Source organism: Dendropsophus ebraccatus, chromosome 9 (assembly GCF_027789765.1).
Source record: "Dendropsophus ebraccatus isolate aDenEbr1 chromosome 9, aDenEbr1.pat, whole genome shotgun sequence".
Lineage (NCBI taxonomy): Eukaryota > Metazoa > Chordata > Amphibia > Anura > Hylidae > Dendropsophus > Dendropsophus ebraccatus.
The window spans coordinates 31,448,383-31,469,800 of NC_091462.1; the positions used below are offsets into that span (position 1 = coordinate 31,448,383).

The 21,418-nt window shown below is 41.7% G+C and overlaps 1 protein-coding gene across 2 annotated transcripts in view; it reads right to left on the reverse strand.

Moving 5' to 3' along the window:
- Nucleotides 1-21,418, reverse strand: part of LOC138800823 (sodium channel protein type 2 subunit alpha-like) — a 153,672-nt gene that overhangs the window by 15,751 nt on the left and 116,503 nt on the right. For both annotated transcript variants that reach the window (XM_069982876.1, XM_069982874.1), the window contains 7 exons: nt 21,138-21,266; nt 18,749-19,033; nt 11,245-11,377; nt 10,004-10,245; nt 8,618-8,791; nt 6,861-7,217; nt 5,559-6,008 (listed from right to left, as the gene is read on the reverse strand). In XM_069982876.1, the coding sequence (XP_069838977.1) occupies nt 5,559-6,008; nt 6,861-7,217; nt 8,618-8,791; nt 10,004-10,245; nt 11,245-11,377; nt 18,749-19,033; nt 21,138-21,266 (1,770 nt within the window). The remainder of the gene's footprint in view (nt 1-5,558; nt 6,009-6,860; nt 7,218-8,617; nt 8,792-10,003; nt 10,246-11,244; nt 11,378-18,748; nt 19,034-21,137; nt 21,267-21,418) is intronic.

Below are 21,418 nucleotides of genomic sequence, written 5' to 3' on the forward strand. Positions count from 1 at the left end.
AAATCCGCAGCCACATGTAGGTTTGGCCGACTCTTCTCTAGCAGATGTGAGTGGAGGGAAGGGTTCTGTAGAGATGAGTGAACCTTGAGCACGCTCGGTGAAGAAGTTGAATGGCGCCATTGGCCTGAAAAACATGGATACAGCCATAGGCCATACATAAATTTTCCAAAACTGTCTAGGGCTGCATCCAACGGTAATCAAATGCTGCATACTCGGGTTCAGATGAACCAAAGCGTGCTAGAGGTTCACTCATGTCTAGTGTTCTGGATTTTTGCCTCCTGACATTTTTACTATAGAAGCTATAAGCTGGCACCAGAGCTGTCTGGCAGGGGCTTATCCCTTTCCATAGGAAATACCTGAATGTTTGGTTGTGCCAAACGTTCATGGGTATTGGGAGGCTCAGAGTGGCCCACAGGAGAACCCATTGTGGACCCTAGAAAGGCACTGAGAGATTTCACAGAATGGTATTTTAGAATGTCTGTAGAGTGCAGTCGGCACTACCAGCACCGCGAACAAGCGAATATAGGGTGTAGGACGAAGCTCAGTACGCTTGTAAATGGGGTGCTCCCAATGGAAAAAAGAATGCAAATATGACAAAGTGGAGAGTAAAGAATGGGGCACTCACCAAAAACTTCAAGCTTGACAGTCCTTTATTGCATGTGTCTCAGATCCTAGGAAAGGGAGGGCAGATGGACTTGCGGGCATGTACACCCCACAGTCTAGTCCATCTGTCCTCCCTTACCTAGGATCTGAGTCGCATGCAATAAAGGACTGTCAAGCTTGACGTTTTTGGTGAGTGCCCCATTCTTTACTCTCCACTTAGTCAAACTATGCATTTTGCTGCCTCCTGAAGGTCTTCAAGAGTCAGTTCTACTGGTAGGCCCTAAACACCCAATACAATACTGCTAACAGGTAACATTCTGGGTGACAGTAGTTAACAGCAACCACTATAGTGTCTACAAGGACTGTAACTCAACTTTCCAAAGATCCTGAATGACATGATATTCTTAATGCATTACACCTGTAAATAGTAAATATTACCCAAGCAATTTCCTTCAAGCAAGCAAGCAAACATCTGTTGTGAATTTAATTGAGATGTCATGGCACAATCACCGATTTATCGGTTTGGCAGGCATAATGGGTGTCTCGCCCTAGAAGACTCTATTTTGCATAGAACATTGTATGAAAAGGAAAGTGCAAATTTTCCAACACGTGAAAGTTAATGCAAACCTCAATTAAACACAAGCAAACCGAGTAAATATGCAGATAAGTAATGACATCATGATGAAATGCAAGAAGGGTTCATTCATTATTTTTCCAAGGCTAGAAACAGGTTATATATACTGTATATCTGACAAATCCACTATGGACACAATTTTTACAATTTCTTTTCTGGAATATTTTTTGGTTTTGTCTAGAAAATCAGATCTGAAAAATGATGCATGGTCCCTTTGCATTTCCGCTTTGAATTTCTTGCAGTTTATTCAGTAAGTTATATCCATTTCCCCACGGAGCATGGCATGCACATTGTAGAAGTACAGTGGCGTCAATGACCACTTACTACATGCAGCCTGGAGACAGCAACATCAACTTGGTTGTTGATGGGAAAACATGATTGGTTAAAGCAACATGCTGCTCGAATCATTTCAGCACCATGGAGAGTGGCAACCGCCCAACCTGTTGTGTGAACGTCCGAAACGTCTGAGGCTTCACAGAACAGGGTAGGTTTGCCAGTCCTGCATGATCATGCTATGTGGAAGATAAACAGTTCAGCACTTGGAACAGCTGTGCATATTCTTAGTCGAGTTGCAATGGATGGCAGGGCCCATGGCTGAACAGCATGCAGACCAATAGTCATCAGTAACATAACCATATATATTACTTGACTGGACACGTTGCTCTGTCTTGTTAAAATAAACACCAGAGCTGAAATCTTGACTCCTTCAACCTGGAGGGGTTACCTCTGTGAGAAGGGGAAGCAATAAAAGTCAAAAATTGGATACTAGAAGAAAGGTATGGCGGTGTAATTTCAAACAATAATAGTGACAAGATACGTTACAAATTTTCAATGATTAATTTCCATGCAAAAAAGAACGAGAGACTTTGTAGTACATTCTGATTGTTTTGCCAGTGTTATATTTATAAGTATTGTAGTATTTATAATAAACTTCACAAATTAAGCGTTGGCTTTTATTAGAATATATGAAGGGTGATTATGAAAGCTACTTAAAGGAGTTGTTTGAAGTAATTCATCATGGTAGAACATATTGCCGTTGTCACATTCACCACTTAATTGGATCACACTTCCTGTTGCTTTTGAGCCAGTTTATTGTCATGTCACTTATGTCATGTGTGGATTATGAGCTACCAATGACTAGTAATCTGAGTTAAAGGGGTTATCCATGGCCACTTTTCCCCCCTCTCTTGTCTCCAGGTCAGGTGGGGGGTGCAATTAAGCTCCATTTACTTCAAACCCCACCCAATCTGGAGACAAGAGAGGGGGAAAAGTGGCCATGTTTTTGTAGCGCTGGATAACCCCTTTAATGGGGTTCAGCTGTGAATGGGTAACACCTATGGTTATACATCATCATATCGGATGACACTCATGTAGGCTAAAGTGTACTATTAGTCTAAGGATTAGACCTGGAGAGTCTGCTGGAATATAGTTGGGTCATCAGTACAGTACTAAAGACTACCTGTATTCGGTCAGAGTTCTGACAGACAATTAAACAGCTGACTAAATAAGGTTCAGGAGGGAAGGGTTTTTAGTAAGAAAAAAACTGAGCTCAAGAACAAGAGGACACAGTGAGAGGTTACTGGGGGAAAGATTAGAAGCAACGTGAGAAAATATTTACTTTACTGAAACAGTAGTAGATGCTTGGAACAATCTTCCAGCAGATGTGGTTGGTAAATCTACAAAAACAGAATGTTAACCTGCCTGGGATAAACATATATATAACATAGTATGTTAGCACCCTCTCCTACAGCTTAGGGATTGACTTTTAAGGCTATGTTCACACAATGTGCTATTTTTTAAAAGAACGGACACTGTTTTCTTTTCGACCTTGGCGGCATTGCTTAGAAATCAATGCAATGCTGCCTATTCCATGAACCCACTGCACCAACAGCTGCCTTTGTTCAGTGCGGCTGTGCAAAAAAAAAAATAGCAACGCTCACTGTTCCACGAACAGCGGCCGTTATTAATCTTCCATGCACACACAGATGCAATCTGTTCATCTGTGGTGTGTATGGAAGTCAATGTGTAATTGATATCCAGACACCCCCCAAATGGGCTGTATGGAAATAAATGTTCTTGTGGCTGTCAGAGCTCTGATGGCCACAGGAACATATAAACACCTGCCGGTGTTCGGCCAGTATAACATCGGCCATTGCTAAGCAATGGCCGTTGTTATTGTGTGTGAACATAGCCTGAAAGTGATCTAGGACATAGCCTTTAGTCTAGGGATCTGTAGAAAACTTTTTAGTCAACTCTGGCCATGGTGGACTTTTAAGGCAGAGATTGCACAGCAAAAATCCTTAAACGTTCACGGTCAATGCTAAAGACTTCCTCACTGTCTTAAACAGAAGTAGTAAAAAAGGGGATCAAACCTATGACTCCTCTTATCCCATAGCAATAGTGCCTTCCAGTCTTCTAACCATAATGTAATCCCCAATCTGCCAGGCAATGGTGATGTATAGACATAACCCTTAAGATACATGAAAGAATTTGTACCCCATGCTACAACATATTAAAAATAGGGACCAATAGGCTATGTTCACACATAGTATTTCTGTCAGTCTTTTGGTCAGTCTTTTTTCCACCAAATCCAGGAGTGGAACTGACAGGGCAAAACGATTTGCCCAGTTTCTGTGTTTTTAAACCACTCCTGGTTTTGGTTGAAAGATGACTGACCAAAAGACTGATGAAAATACTATACGTGAACATAGCCTAACAGTGATTTATTGATTACCTTTAAAGGGGTACTCTGGCCCTGCAGTATAATCTGTGTACGGCCGGGGAGGGGGTCGAAATAGAAGCCGGCGGTGACTTACCTTCCCGGTTCCAGCGGCGGCTCCTGGATCGCGATGCCCCATACCCCCATCCCACGGCCGCTTCCTGGTTGGAGCTGCGGCATGAGAGGTGACGTCTCAAGGCAGCTCAGCCATTCAGCGGCAGAGGCGGGACTCAGCTACGACCGCTGAATGGCAGAGCTGCAGAGGTGCGGGACGGAGGTATAAAGGTTGCGGGATCCGGGAGTCGCCGCTGGAACTGGGGAGGTAAGTCACCGCCGGTTTCTATTTCAACCCCCTCCCCGGCAGTACACAGATTATACTGCAGGGCCGGAGTACCCCTTTAAGAGCTCCCTGTACTGGGTGGGAACGCGAGTGGAGGAGTGGCATGGTCTGCATAGTGTGGTCTACATCTCTGTACTATGACCCAGGAAGTCTCCCTCACCTTCCAAATCAGATCCATTTCAGTCCTTGCATCAGGGGACAGGACTGTGGAGGTAATCTCTTCATAGCTGTTACCCCTCTCTCCCTGGACAGAAAGTGCTACTATACTGTACCCACATGTCCTGCTCATTCCTTCATGCTCCCTGCAGTCTCTGTCAGTCCGTGTGTTTCCCATCCTCTCCATTCCTGCTATAATGTGCCTGCACTTACACTCAGCTATACACACTGCTGCAATAATGTGCCTGCACTTACACTCAGCTATACACACTGCTGCTATAATGTGCCTGCACTCACACTTAGCTATACACACTGCTGCTATAATGTGCCTGCACTCACACTCAGCTATACACACTGCTGTATAGAAAGGTTTTTGTCACTGTTCCTGATTGGTCCAAGCTGAACACACTCCCCTTTTTCATTGCTGTCATATGACCACAGAGATCTCTGACAGCAGCCCTGCTTCTCTATTCTAGCCTGTTTTACTGCGCTACTGCATTATGGGGATCTGCAGCTCCTTCCTGTGTCTGCAAACTACTGTTGTGTTTTTCAGGTTTATGCACTCACTATACATTATACTCCACATGCTGATACTATATTGTACAGTAACTTATAATATGACGTATTTAGCTGCTTCTCATTGTTTGTTTTATCTGTTTTACATGTTATTCAGAATAAAAAAAATCATTATTGTTGAGATGTGGAACCAATTGTTTGCATTTCAGTGATTTCTTATGGGAAAATTTGCTTTGGTTTAAGAGTGCATTTGGTTTACAAGCAAAGTGCCGGAACAAATTATGCTCGTAATCCAAGGCACCACTGTATATGCTTTTACAGAGTTTTGCTTGTTTGTGCTGTTTATATGTATAAAGTTATATTGTATATGTTTATTCTATATATAATCACGTATATAATCAAGACAAGTAGTACACTGGCAAAATGGTCAGAACATTAAAGGGGTTATCCAGGGCTACAAAAACATGGCCACTTTCCCCCCGCTCTTGTCTCCAATGGGGGGAAAAGTGGCCATGTTTTTGTAGCGCTGGATAACCCCTTTAAACATACAGAAGTGTTGTTAATAGAGTTATCTCTGTCCCATGCCTCACCTCATCAATGTCGGACTCTTCAGAGTCTTCAGAGTTTTGTTTTTCCAAGTCGGACTCTACAACAGCAATAGGCACTGCGTTGATGAGGCACTGTTTGGTGTTGTCAGCCATAGGAACTTTCCTTTCAATAATACAGCCTATCCCACTTGTTTCACTAATAACAATACAAGGATCCTGGTTTTTCATGTTCTCCACAGCCACATTTGTGTAAACCCCATTATCGTACTTAATGGTCATGTCTCTGTGTAGTTTTGTGTTATCCACATCATCTTTTGTGCTCAGAAGCAATTTTTGGAAAAATTCTTGCAAGCACTTCTTGACATAAGCCAAGCCCCTCCGGATTCTGCCAAAGGCGATCTGGAGGTGATTGAGTTCAGCGTCTTCTTCATTTGCACAAAGATTTTCAGAGCTAAATGAGCTTAGCAGCAAGGCCAGGAACAAGTTCAGCACCTAAAACCAAACAGGAAAAAGTCAAAAACTTAAACTTTAGTAGGAAATGATTTTAAAATATAGTCTTACACTAGAAAAACATTTATTTTTCATGGCAACAACCCCATTCCATATGCTCTTTTAGCTGTCGTAAGGGTGGAGTCCCAATCTAGGACCCCTGAGTTGAGCTGTTCCTGGCGCCTCTCCCCATGTACATGTGCTTCCATGGCTTCCAAGACCCTGTGCCCCTGCTGCCAGCCACAGCATCTCAGCAAAGGAGGTGCAATATGATTCTTGTAAAAAGGGCTTGGAAGTTCCAACAAGTACGTATCACAACCTTCACCTTAAGAAGCCCATGTCCTCTCCAATTTAGGCTTAAAGCTTTAGATAGCTGCCTTCCATCCAAGATCTGTCCTGGGGTCCGTTCGACAGGTGATGCAGTTATTGTCCTAAAAAACAACTTTTAAACTTGCAGCCCTGTGATGAATTGGCGTGGCCTAGAGTGTGTATGCATTATGCTTGCACTGCCTTTCCATCCCTCCTCCCCGCCCTCCTCATCATTAGGAATGCTCCAGGCAGGTTTTCTGCTATTCACATGTGCTGGATCATTAAAGCACCTGTGCAGTGTTCAGACAACTGAGGAATGGGAGAAATGATACAATTCAACCTAATTTTTATATATCAGAATATGGTACACTGCCTGTTGCAAGTACCATATTGCCTAAGACTAAAGCAAACTGAACAAGCAGGACTTTCTAGAATGGGAGGAGTTAAAAAATGTGTATAAATAAAAAGCAAGCATCAAACCTCAGCTAAAGTTCGAAAATCATAGGGAAATATAAAACTTTAATTATAAAAAATTTTTTTACATACCACAAGATTCCCAATCACCATCACTAACATGAAGACTAGAATACACATAGATTGTCCCGCCACCTCCATACAGTCCCACATGGTCTCGATCCATTCTCCACATAGCACTCGGAACACAATCAGGAAGGAGTGGAAGAAGTCGTTCATGTGCCAGCGAGGAAGTTTGCATTCTTCAGAGATTTTACAGACGCATTCCTTGTAGTTTTTACCAAACAGCTGCATGCCGACCACAGCAAAGATGAACACTATGATGGCCAACACCAAGGTCAGGTTACCCAATGCGCCAATAGAGTTACCGATGATCTTGATCAACATGTTTAGGGTAGGCCATGATTTTGCCAACTTGAAGACACGAAGCTAGAATATTTAGAATAACAAAAAAATATTAACACTATTATTGAGTCTTTTAGAAAATTAACAATATGAGCTTTGCTTTAACCATTTCTTTATGTTTACAGATGTGTCCACTATTACCTTTAATTTAGTTAAAGGGAATTTCTTATGAAACCAATTCAACAAAATATCACAACATGCCATGAGGCTTCAGTTACCTAATGATTATTGGGTGTCCCTATATAGACATACAAAGTATATAGTCTTATGGACAGAGTGTCACCAAATCATGTTGCTATAAAAAAAAAACAACTGTCAATATCACGTCAGAATATATTGAATTTAGAGATATGTTAAGAAAGCACACTTCGGTGTGTTTGAATACATTTCTATACTGATACCATTTCTTAATATATCTTATCAGTGGTCAGCGGTCTGTTTTTCTAATATGGAATTTAAAATCCCCTTTTTGGCATTTTACGCTGCTCTTGCCACTTTTTTTTTTTAAATGGGCAGAACATACTGGTGCTGTCCTTTAATCCTTAAGGGACTGCAAAGATAATAGACACGAAAAAATAGGGGCTTCAGGGTCCTATTAGACAAAGCGATTTTTAACAATAAGCGATCGCAAATGAGATTGTTTATCTTTAAATTACTACATCTGATCCCAACAAAAGAATGAACAATGTGCAATTACATTGAACGATAAGTCAACGAATGTGGAATTACAGCGAACGATTAACAATGATTTTAGAGTCAGATCGAAATCAACGACACATGAATGATTTTTCGATCATTGCCTGCAATTACACAGAATGATCATCATTTAAATTTAAACAATATAACAATTTTCCGTGTAATAGGTCCCTCAGGCACACCCCTCTGCTGTATGTCAGCTGAAAATAAAATAAAAAGGATTTGCTTTACTAAAATGCAGAAACTTATACAGACAAAACTATGTGGGTAAAGGCCCTATTACACGGAGCGATTATCGTTTAAAAATTTGCTATAACGATCAAAAATTAGCGATTATCTGTTGGTGTAATAACATCCAACAATCAAACGACGAATGAAAAATCATTCATTTTTGTCAAAAAATTATCGTTGGTAGTTCGCCAATCGTTCTCATATCTGTTCATGTAAAAAGTCATTTGCGATAAAACATGTTGTGTGGGTTGTTCTGAGGAACGATTTACGACCATATAACAACGTGAAAACAATCGTTCATAACAGTAATCGGTGAATGTAATAACCTCAGAATCGTTCTCTGTAAAATTACTAGTTTTCACAGGCGATCGTTATAGTAGATCTTTAAACGATAATCGCTACATGTGATAGGGCCTTTAGTTTTCCTTTAAGCCTATACATAAAACTGAAGAAGGTTAGCAAATACATTACATGCATCTAAAACCAAATTCAATTACCAGTCTAAAGGATCGAAGAACACTGAAACCTCCTCCCGATGAAACTCCAAGCTCCATTAAACTAAGACCCACTATAAATCCATCAAATATATTCCAGCCTTCCTGGAAGTAATAGTATGGATGCAGTGCAATCAGCTTAAACACCATTTCTGATGTGAAAATTCCTGTAAAAACCTGGAAACAGAAGAATTGTTTTCAGTAGTGAATTATTGTGATATTGTGCATTTCCATAGCTAAGACAATGAACCACAACAGGAAACGGATAGGGATGTATAAAAACGCATTCTGCCCGAGCTTCAGGGTTTGTTTAAAAAGTGTAGCTTGTCCTTCCCGTTGTAATTATATAAAATACTTAGCCCTCAAAATATGTGAAATATGTTAGTGAGCACAAAAATTCTCGAGTGCTTGTTACTAGAGTCAAGCATACTTCAATGCCCGAGTGCTCAACGCGATTAACAAGCCCCATTTAAAACAATAGGAGACTCGCGTATGAAACCAGGTATCCCCCCAGCTCAGCAGGGCGTAGGGTACCCGATTAGGCTATGTTCACACAACGTATATTTTCGTAAAATCACGGCCGTGATTATTACGAAAATATACGTTGCCTCTCAGTCTATGGGATCCCCAGGATCTCTTGGGGCGCCGCGAACAACTGACATGTCAGTGAATAGCGGCCGCAGAAAACCCTATCAGTGCACACTATGGAGCAAGTGGCTCTGGCCGCTTGCTCCATAGTGTGCAATGGAGAGATCTGATGCGGGTGCGCACGGATGCGCCAGCATCAGAACCCTGTGGCTGAAAAAATAATCCGTCCGGTACTGCAGGGATGATGTTTTCAGAGACCGGCCGTTCCGCGACCTGCTCGGGTCACGGAATGGCCGGTCTCTTACACAGTGTGCACATAACCCCCTGGAGGCCAGACTGTTACCTTCAGATTAAGACTAAGTTAACCCCCTGGGCGCCAGACTGTGCTCTGTTGGTGGGGAATGGGGGGAGCTGGGAAAATATACTTAATGCTCCAATCTTCTACCGATCCAGTCTTCACTATCACCGCTCAACTCACTGAGCCGTGATAGTGAAGACGGGAGCGGTAAGTATAATTTCCCTTCTCAAATCCCACCCCTCATGTGGATTAAAGTGTACCTGTCACGATCGTCCCTTCTAGATCAGAGGCGAGATCCTCTGCTAATCCGGAAGGTTGCCTCTTTATGGATACGGAGACGCAATCAGACGATGCGTTATCGTCTGATCACATCTTCGTATCCATGGAGACCCAACCTTCCAGATTAGCAGAGGATCTCACTGCTGATTCGGAAGGGCTGATCGTGACAGGTACACTTCAAGTCTCATTATATTATATTGGTCCAGGATAAAAATGGAACCCACCAGATTTCCAACAAAAAGAACATTTTCAAAATCCTTAGACATGTTGGCGTGTTCCATGGCCATGAAAATAGTGTTGAGAACAATGCAGATTGTGATAGCGAGGTCTGCAAACGGGTCCATCACAATGAGCTTCACTATGTCTTTAAACTTCAGCCACAGATCACAGCAGTCCCAGATTAAAAAGCACTTAGCAAATTTATACCAACGAGGAGAGCATTTCTTTTGCCTAGAATCTTCAAGTTCTGGGAAAAAAAAAAGGAAAAAACAACAGATTTTATAAGACATAATTCCAGCAAGCAGCATCATTAGTAAGGTATTTTATACCTGCAGCGCCACTATAGGAGAAATGTAGCATTACACAGTGACTTTTCATACCAATGGATTATATATGTAATCCAGGACAGGACAGGTCCTCCAGAGTAAGGGACTCTCTTCATAATCACTTTATACTTTGAACAAGAGATGAGAATCCTGAAGGGATATGAACTAACAGAACCTGTCATCACTTTCATGCTGCCTGAACTACGAGTCATCGGGATGATCCCTGCCTGTGCCCCCAGCTGTGATAGTTCCCTCCCTATTTGGGAGGAGAGATCCATCAAGACTGGGCAGGGCAGGTAAAAGCCACTAGGGGCAACCCCAATAAGGTAAATGTATAATAACAGTTATCTAAGTTAAAGTAAATAGAAAGGAGATGAGGGCACTCACCCATACGTTGCAAAATTCTTCTTTATTCACACATCGTGCAGTTAAAAATTCCAAAAATCCTCTCCCATGTGGGCAGATGCCATACCGCCTTCACAGCGTTAACATCGATGTGAAGGCTGATCACTGATGTTAATGCTGTGTAGGCGGTATGGCGTCTGCCCACATGGGAGATGATTTTCGGAATTTTTAACTGCACGATATGTGAATACAGAAGAATTTTGCAACGTATGGGTGAGTGCCCTCATCTCCTTTCTATTTACTTGGACTGTTCACGTGTTTGCCTACATGTGAGGAGCACCCCCATTGCACATTGGTCATAGTACACATAGTATGTCCATGCAATACGTACAAGCCTATAACAAGGAGTAGTGCCGGTGATTTCTCTCTGTATACATCAGTTATCTAAGTTACTTATATGGTCAATATTTCACATACACTAGTTTCATATGAAGGGTCCAGACTAAAAAGCCTAAAATAGTAGACTATGACTGTCTATTAATAAAATATGTGAACTGAAATGGACAATGGCTTACCTTCCATTGCAGTTGTTAAAACAGTAGCAATACTTTGAGCCCTTTGTCTAACAGTCAGACCTTCCATCATATCCGCTGAGATTTTGTATGAGCTTAGTCTTCTTCTATTTGCCTCTGTTTCGGTTGTGGTGCCCTAGAAACCACCAGCACAAAGATATTCAATCTGCCATAAAACATGCTTAGAGAAATAGAAAACTAAAAATGAACTGTTTTCTAGTCAGTAACATGTTTCATGTGTAAAGTTTATATGATTCATTTTTTAATTGGGTTGTGGCTGACCAACAAGCACTTTGATTCAACACTTATGGCTGATCACTTGCTCGGCACTGGCCACTACAGGCGAAATGTAGTATTACATGCAGGGCCGATTCAAGGGTTTCTGCCGCCTGAGGCAAACCTCAGGCGGCCGCCCCGAGTGATAGCCGGCATCCCCCGGACCAACCCCCAAACCACCCCCCACCCCCGCCGCCGCCGCAGCAGCAGCCATCTACTCACCTGTCCCACACCACAGCCGGCCCGCGATCTCTGCTGTCTCCACATCGCGTCAGGTCCCGCGATGTCACCCGGCAGCTGTCACGGACCTCCAGGCTGTGGTGAGTGAGTGGGGTGATCGGGTCGCGCGGGGCGGTCCCGCGCGACCCGATCACCCCAGCGCGTCCCCCACCGACCCCGGGCACTCACCACAGCCTGGAGGTCCGTGACAGCTGCAGGGTGACATCGCGGGACCTGACGGGATGTGGAGAGCGCGGGCGACGGGACAGGTGAGCGGCCGCTGTCATTTTTGTTAAGTGATACTTAACAAAAATGACAGCAGGGGGGACATAATGCCGCCCCCAGCCGGACCGCAAATTCTGCCGCCTGAGGCGGAAGGCTCATTCCGCCTCATGGCAGAAGCGGGCCTGATTACATGCCATCCACATAATAAATAGTGACTAGCCCAGGTTCACAGCATGAGAGCCAATGTTTGTTTGTAGCTTTCCATTATGGTTTCTTTACGAGACTTATGAAGCGTGGTTGTCAATACTTTCTAGTATTAAATACCACACAAATAGCAGCCATTACATATATACTGTATATACAGCAGTATGAAAATGCTAAAGACAATACTTTACTTCATTACCAGTCAAAACAACCATTATGTTATTCACTTTTCTGGAAACATGAAACATTTAGATAAAAGCTTCCAACGCTCCCACAAATATATTATTTAGAAAAACGGAGTTTCCAAAACCGGAAAATTGTCTTAAATGGAGCTAAAGCCACACAAGGCTTGATAGACCACAAAAACTATTACCATCAGGAAAACACTGCTTAAAGCTTTCATCTTTTAGCAACATGAGAAAATCTAACTCAGCTTTTCTTCAGATGTGTAAAAGGTAAATCCTCTATAAAATGTATATAGTGCATTTATAACGCAGGTGAAAAAAGACGGCATGATAAATTTTCATCTCGACTTGGGAGTCTCTACTAAAGTTTCAATATTATATATGTATTTTTAAGAAGGATATACAGCCTGGTGCCTTTAAGATTTAGTCAGTATGCTATCTGACTCCATTAAGAAGCCATAAAGTGAATGTACCACTATATACCTGTGTTTTTTACATGAACAGACCGGTGCCGCAGTTCTTTTTTTGAACCATCACACGGTTCTCGTGTATGGCGCCGGACGATACCTGAGCACCGGCCTGGCATGAAGCACTGTTGGTGGGCTCACCAGCCCCCAGTGTGGTAAAACCCCCACCCCTCTGTGATGTTGCTCCATTAAAATCAATGGAGCTGCGTCATAGAGGGTAGGGTTTTTTGTCACACTGGGGGCCGGTGGGCCCACCAACAGTGCTTCATGCCAGGCCGGTGCTCGGGAATAGACAGTTCATTTAAAAAACACCAAGCAATGTACCCAGTGGTACCTTCGTTTTAAAGGGTGCGTGCACTTTGCGGAATGGCGATGGATAACCTGTCGTGCATTTTTCAGCTCCCATCCTCCAGCAGACTGATGCCAGCGTGCGCGTCTCTGCCCGTGTCATAGACTTTATTCTATGCACGGACGGATTCCTTCATCCGTCCAAAGAATGAACGTGTTCATTCTTTGGACGGATGACAGAATCCACCCGTTCATAGAATAGAATCTATGACACAGGCGGAGACGCGCGCCCACACCAGTCCACAGCGGGTGCGAGCTGCAGAATGCACAACGGGTTATCAGATCTGCAGCAGATTTGATGGCGCACATTTGATGCTGTGTTCAGTTATTTAGATTAAATCTGCTGCAGATCCGCAACATAAAATCCACTGCAATACAGTGTGTGTAGAGCTACCCTTAAGCATGACTGGGGATTTAAAAAGGAGAGGCTACCCATCTGTAGACAGCTGTTTTGAGTTGTTGCCCCTCATCAGTACAGAGCAGGTTGCAGGCTGGCTATAGATCCCTATCCTTGTTGGACCAAAGGGGTCACATTTCTAATTAGGAAGGTCATTATAAAGATGTATGGAGGCTTATAAGCCTTTCTTGCCCTAATGGAAAGAAAAGGATACACAACAACTCTCTGGCACTATTTTTTGGTTGGGCAACAGCATCCCAAAAAAGCTGTCTACAGATTGGTTACCTCTCTGTCTCGTCAGTTTTTAGCTTTTCTTATTTAATGCCTAGCCCTGTTCTAAGGCTTCTTAATGGAAGTAACCATTGACTTGAAAGAAACTACTGTACTTCCCAATGTTGGTGTCAGAGAGCTTCTTAGCACATTTTATTTCCCAGAATTCCCAGTGGAGCATGAATTCCCTCTAAGTCTCTCTCCGTCTTCATGGTGCTTTTCTCAAGGAGAAACATGATCCCTTTGCTCCCACAATATTAGTTTATTAGAATGCCACAGCAATGGAGTGTATTTTACGTAGAAGCAAATTAAAACTGATCTAGACCTTTAAGGCATTTAAGGTAATGGGCCCAATACCAACCACTGGATACAAGTAAGTTCGGGAAATTAACTGCATTGTGCCCCCATTGGCCATGGATCTGTGGGACCTTATGTCCACCCTTGTCCTTATGTATAGATTCAACACCTGGTTACAATGTGGATATTATATCTTGTCCTTCTCTTTCATCTATAATTAATAATACAGTGCTTTCCTCATACTGTTTCATGTCCTTTAGGACCTTTCACACTTGTGTCGGCTCCCTCGATTTTGATATATATTGTCACTATTGTATAGTAAATCTGATGGATTTATATTAGTACATTGCTTGTAATTGCAGCAGGATTAGCAGAGAGGAAAATGCTACACTGGGGATTGTATGCACCTTGGAAAGCCATTTCTTTTCTTGAACTGTACATTCCCCAGTGGTTCAGCTCAAATAACAATGCGCCCACACAATCCTTAAAATAAGACACTTATGGGTAGTTTGACGTCTGCTTCACCTTGTACTGTATGATTTTCTAAGCAATTGATAAAATAAAATGGTTTGAAAAATATTTCAAATTGATCTTTAGATGGGTTATAAGAAATAAAAAAAAAAAGAACCAATGTCGATCTGCATAAGAATACAGTAATTTGTTGCAGATTAAAAAATTTTACTGGGGACATTGCGCTATTTTTTAATTCAAGTATAATACGAGTTCAAATCTCCTGCATATATAGACCTGTGACTACCTTCAGCCACCACTAGGGGAGCTTGGGAGCTTATTGTTCAGATTTTTTCAATTCAATAAAAAGTCCAGTAAGCAGTAAGCTCTTAAGCTCCCTCTAGTGGCAACTACAGCTACACAAATTTTGGCTATTTTTAAAATATACGTTCATTTAAGTTTTTCATATTTTTTAAACAAAATACAATAACAATAAGCAACAATGTTCCAAAACAATGAACCAACAGTTTACCCGACATTTCATTGTCCCATGGACAATAAACAAGAAGGTGTACATTTGCCATATCTAGTATCTTCAGACATTCTGCAATTGAAGAACCCATTGATCCCTTTCAACACTCTCATCTGCCCCTTCAGATTTAAACCATTGCTACCCCCCTAACAAATAGCATACAGAAACTAAAAACACATGTCAGTCCCCTCTAATTCCTGCCCTGTTTCTTGTGATGGCCGGCAGAAGATGGAGAGATCCCAACATCCCTGCTAAAACACTCTGACAGTACCAGTCAGTACATTGAAAAGGAAATACTATGGGGGAGATATATCAAACATGGTCTAAAGTGAAACTGGCTCAGTTGCCCCTAGCAACCAATCAGATTCCACTTTGCTTTCCTCGCACACTTTTTTTGGAAAATGAAAGGTGGAATCTGATTGGTTGCTAGGCGCAACTGAGCCAGTTTCACTTTAGACCATGTTTGATAAATCTCCCCCTATATCTCTAATTTCCTGAGGTTTGTAATTTTGTTTCCATCTCTTAAAATAGTTCTTCGCACCTAGTCTTTATGCTTCTCTGCGTGGAGCCTATCCACTCCAAAAAGTAGTGTTGGAATATTACTATAGATATCTCTGGTGCTTTCTCTGCCAGCCATACCTGAAACAAGCATCTTAGAGCTACATGTAACACTATGTGGACCATTTCGGGGATAGCAATTACAGGATCCTCCTCTTTAGGAGGTCTCAATTGATGGAAAAGGAATGCCTTCAGGGTATCTGGTATCTGGATCTTACAATGGTTGAGAATATAGGTAGAGACTGATTGCTAAATTTTAGCTTTTAACGCCATTGCTGTGTTACTAGATTGCAATGCTGTATTAAAAAAAAAAAAAACACTGACCACTTCAAAGGTGTATTTAAAAAATTAATCAGCACACAAAATATTGAGATTAAAGACAACCATGTAGTAGGGGCAGCATGAAGCACCTGACAAAATGCAACCGTAAGATAGGTATAAAATGCTGCCGTATTTTGAATCTAATAAAGTGTTACAATAAAGTCTATAGAAAAACAATATAAAGTATCCAGTCTCTTAAAAAAACTTTGTCCTAGAGATGTTTGAGCAGTCAGGATCTGGTTGTTCGGATCATGGGAAAAAGTGCACTTCACTCCCCTGCTTGCTACCTTTTCCATCTTGCTCCATTGTAATTTTATGGAGACCGTCTCCTTTAGCGAGACTGATATGGCAGAGAGCCAGGGAGTGAAGCACTTAGCTTAGTTCTTATCCCTGCTCTACCTATTTATTGTTGGGGTCCGAACTCTTTGGGGTCTGGGTAATGTATAACAGAGACTTTATAGTAATCACTTACCACCTTGCATTCTTACTAGCTATTAGGTGTCTCTCAAGAAGCTTGGTAATAGTTCCCACTATTGGACATTGAACTATAGTACAAAGTTTAATTAACGTTTTATGCTGATAATGATGAGCCAATAGTGAACTATTTGAAAATCGATTTGAATAGCCCCCGATATTTGTATATATGATCGAATATCGAATCCCATTATACTCTATGGGAGAAAAATACTCGAGACTTTGAAATCAATATTTCGACCATTTGGTGGTCACCAAGTCCACAATGACGCCTCAGGGAATAATGCTAACACCTCTGGAATGCAACTGGGACAATAGGGGAAGCATGCATGGGTGCATTTAACTTTTGGGGGTCCCTTCCTACCCAAGGGCCCTATTACACGGGGCAATTATCATTTGCTAACTATTGTTCGCTAATTGTCCGCTGTAATTCCACATTTGTTCGCACAAGTTCCGCATTTGTTCACTACTCGGTCAGTGTAATTGCACATTGTTCATTGTTTTGCTGGGATCAGATGGAGTAAACGATCGTAGTAACGTTCGCAATAACGATCGGAACTAACGAATATAGTTCTGTGTAATATGGTGAACGATTTCAGGTTAACGATAAACAATCTTGTTTGCAAACGTTTATCGTTTGTCTGTAAACGTTAAAAATCGCTTCGTCTAATAGGACCCTCAAAACACCTTCTAAATCTCTGTTTTCTATACTTTTAGCCCTAACAAGGGCTTTTGGGGTCCCTCCCTAACTAACTACCTAAGTTTTCTCTCCCTGGTGTACAGTCTGTCCCTCTCTAGCTCCAACCAGCAAGTGACACGAATCTGAAATCCCCTATTCATATATTCAGAAGGTGACGTAGTTTAGCCAGCCAATCACATATAAAGCTTTTTTTTTAAAGTCCTGCCTATTCCTAGTGCCTGTCCCTACCCCCCGCATGTTTATTGGCTGGAAAAAAAACACCAGGGGGTTGGAGGGCGAATTGAATTCTTACTGCCTTTTCGTTCGAATATTCAAACGAAAACGAATAGCTCGAATAGCGTAGTATTCGATTGAATAGCTTATTGATCGAATACTATTCGCTCATCACTAATATTTATATACAGTACATATAACCTGTAAATTGTATTTAAAGGTGACCGTATCCTTCACTCATTCTAAACGCCAAGAATAGTCATTCATTAATTACGAGTAATGTTGAAAAGGAGTAATACAATTTCTATTCCCCATTTTCCAAGGACCCATACTGGGTTCTTAAGCGGAAAACTACACGTAACTGTATTATTCAACATTTTATATACAAAGCCTTAATGAACCACACAGCTTGGGCTGATTCACATGATGGAGAAAAAAAATCTTCCTATGCAAAGGTTGCCCTCCTACCCCTATTCTGCTATTACATTTATTATAAAGGGGTTTCCATTCTAGAAGAGAATCATTTCCTAATATGTTACATGTAGTTATTGTGCTCCTAGTGAAGCTTCTATCCTGAGGCTGGCATCACACTGCCTTAAAATCTTGGGAAAATGCCAAAAAAACCACGCCAGCTGCCAAATGTTAGCTGGAGGTCAATGCAAGTTTATGATCTGCATTACACACGTCTTTTTTTTTTTGCTTTTTTTTGGGGGGGGGGGGGGGGAGGGGTAATTTTTCTCTCCTCTTTTGCGTTTTAGAGGCTCTGTGGCAGTTTTTCCAAAAAGACTTCTGCTGATGTCACGTACACTGCTCCCAGCAGGCATTGCAGGGCAGTTTATACAGCTGTAAAATTTGGCCATCCTATCTAGACTTAGGCCATATTCACACGATCCGTAAAAAAAATAATAATAAGGATAAGTCATTAGTCACATGTTGAAAGGTTGTATTTCTAAAAAACGGATTTACGGAAATACAGCTACACTACAGATGAACTACAGATTAGCGGATTGTACGGGCGGATAGCGGGAGGAATCTACGAACATGAAAAAAATACTGAACGCTTTCAGCACAATAATTTAATGGAAAAAAATTATATTCAGAAAACTCTTTTGATTCACAGTTTAAACTGTTCAATGCTGCTCTGTAATGTCCTCCATGCTGCTGCTGCTTGTGTATACTATAAAGAAATAGAAGAGCAGGACTCCCTCCTCTGTGTGTGTGCAGTATATGGAAGCCACCATAGAGGCTAGGATTTACCAACTAGCTCAGGGACAACTAAACATTTGAGATAAAGCCTGTAGAGTAGAATACGGGTTACAAATTTTTTATACAGGTCATTTTATAGAAATACTGCTGCATCCACACTGTTACCTCTGGAAAAAGTTCTGCACGTGCAAATGAACCACTGACCAATGAAACAACTCCGTTACAGTCCACCGTACTGTGCATTTTACCATTCCTGAGAGATGGACTGGTTTGGCTAAGATTGCTATTGAGCCGATTTGTCCTGCCAGGCACAGACAGAGAAAGGTCCCGTCTACTGTCATTATCCTCAAAAGTACTATGTTCATCATCAGCAAAATCATTCTCCGACCCTCCATCCTTGATGGGATATCTGAAGCTAAAAGCGCTGCTCATATGGAAACTCGACCTTGTCTGCAAAAAACAAACCAGAGAGAAATATGTTGAAACGAAGTGGAGAAATTTCAGCAAAAACTAATGCTCAAATATGTTTTGTTTTTTTTTGTTTTCAGTAATTTTTCAGAAAAAAAACAGGAAACAGCTTTGTGTAAAGAGCAAATGACCTATTTGATACAGTGGAGTGTATCATGAAGAACACAGCCTATTACCACCAATGAACACAGCCTATTACTACAGAACACATCCTATTACTATAAAGGAAGACAGACTCCTATTATAGAACACAGCCTAGTAACACTAAAGCAAACAACCTATTGCTACAAAGGAACACAGCCTATTACCGCAGAAGAATGTTGCTCAAAGGGGCTGGCCACTTTGTAGTAAAATTGTTCAGTGTACAGTATTAGTCATTGTACTCACTGTATATACTGACAGCAGCTCCTGTGTACCTCATAGAGCTAAAATCAGGCTTCTCTCCTCTAGGCTGTGCTCTCCTGCTCTGTGTTGATTCTGTCCATAAGATGGCTGACATGGAGGAGCATGTGACCATGCCCCCCCCCCCCCCCCCCCAACACTGTCCAACACTGAGCCTGTTTATACCCATGGAGGACACGGGGGGGCTGGGCATGGTCACATGCTCCTCTATGTCGGTCATCTTATAAACAGCTTCACCACAGAGCAGGGCAGCACAGCCTGGAGGAGGGGATTCTGATTTTAGCTCTATGAGGTACACAGGGATCTGCTGTCAGTGTATACAGTGAGTACACTTACTAATACTGTACGCTGAGCAATTTTACTATACAGTGGCCAACCCCTTTAATATTACATGTGAACACAGTATATTACTACATCGCCTATGGCTATGTTCACACATAGTATTTTTATCAGTCTTTTTTTAACCAAAATCAGGAGTGGAACTGACGGGGTAAAATTATAATAGAAAGGTTTGCACAGCTTCTGTGTTTTCAACCCACTCCTGGTTTTGGTTGAAAAAAAGACTGATGGAAATACTATGTGTGAAGAGAACTACAGAAGAACTTATTACCACTTATTACCACTAAACAATAAGGCCTAATAATACAGGGGAACATAGTCTGGTATTATAAAAGAACATAGCCTATGACCACAAAACAACACTATCTATTCGTTCAAAAGAACACAGTCTATTATTACCAAAGAACACAGTCTATTGCAATGTTCACACATAGTATCAGCAAAAAGATGTGTACTGGCTCCCCTGCCCGGCCACCTTATCTGCAGTAATCCATCTTTAAAACAGCTCTCAGCCCCCTAGAGCTGTCAGACCTCCAGACCTGGCATTGCAGAGCCCAACAGAGAACAGCAAAGTGCTGAGCAAAGGAGCACAGGACTGCTGGCCAGAACAGCCAACAACTGTTTAGGTGCCTATCCTCCACCCAAAGCAAAAAGTGAAAGCAGGCTGGGAGGATGGAGAGGGGTAAGTGTGGCAGCTATGAATACCCCTTTAAGTACTTAGTTTAATGATCATTATATTATACCAGCTGCTTTGTGAATAGATCATATAACATCTATGATACCACACCAGATGTAGTAAAAATCTTTGGAATCTTTATTTTTTTCCAAACTGATTCAGACATTACAGATACATAATACATACGGATGCATTTCAGGCAGTTGATTGACCTTAAAGATAGCCTGTCATCACTTTCATGTTATCGAAGCCACAAGTCATTGGAGCGGTCCCCAAGGGCTTATCCCCCCTGCTTTAATTGGTAACCTGCTCCCTGTTTGGGTATAGGAAGAGATCTATCATTTAAGACTGGTGGGTTGCTGGACCACCCCAGTGATGACCGGTTTCCTTTAGTCATCAATGATTAATATGATTAATATGATAATTAAGGGCTTTCAACAGGCTGAAACACTTCCATATACCTTACCTATCTGCAACATCTTCTGAATTGGCTTTATGGGAATAAAATAAAGCTTCTGAAGATTTTACGGCATCTGTGTTTGACGACCTATTTTGTTTATATTTGACCTTTGTATATTGTGCCATGTTAGGTCCATGTAGCCAGGGGTTGCCAGATGAAGTGAACTAATGCTTTCAGATCTACAAAATGTTTTCATCAATATGGTCTACCTGCATTTCTTTTGCCAGCATGGAGTTAAATCTTTCTTCATCATCCCTTTTTGAGAGTGTAGATGAGCTCACAGATAGATCATCCAGGTCACCATCATCACTTCCATCTGTAGGTGCATCTGCGGCAGCCTAAAGTGAGAATTAGATAGTTTAGGCGATCTAAGGGTAGTCTTAAAGGGGTTATCCGGTCAGGTAAAATATATGTTGAATCATCCCTCCTCTTGGAGACCAAAAAATTTGTTCCATACGTGTCATTACCTTTTTAGTCTCCTTCCCCCAGT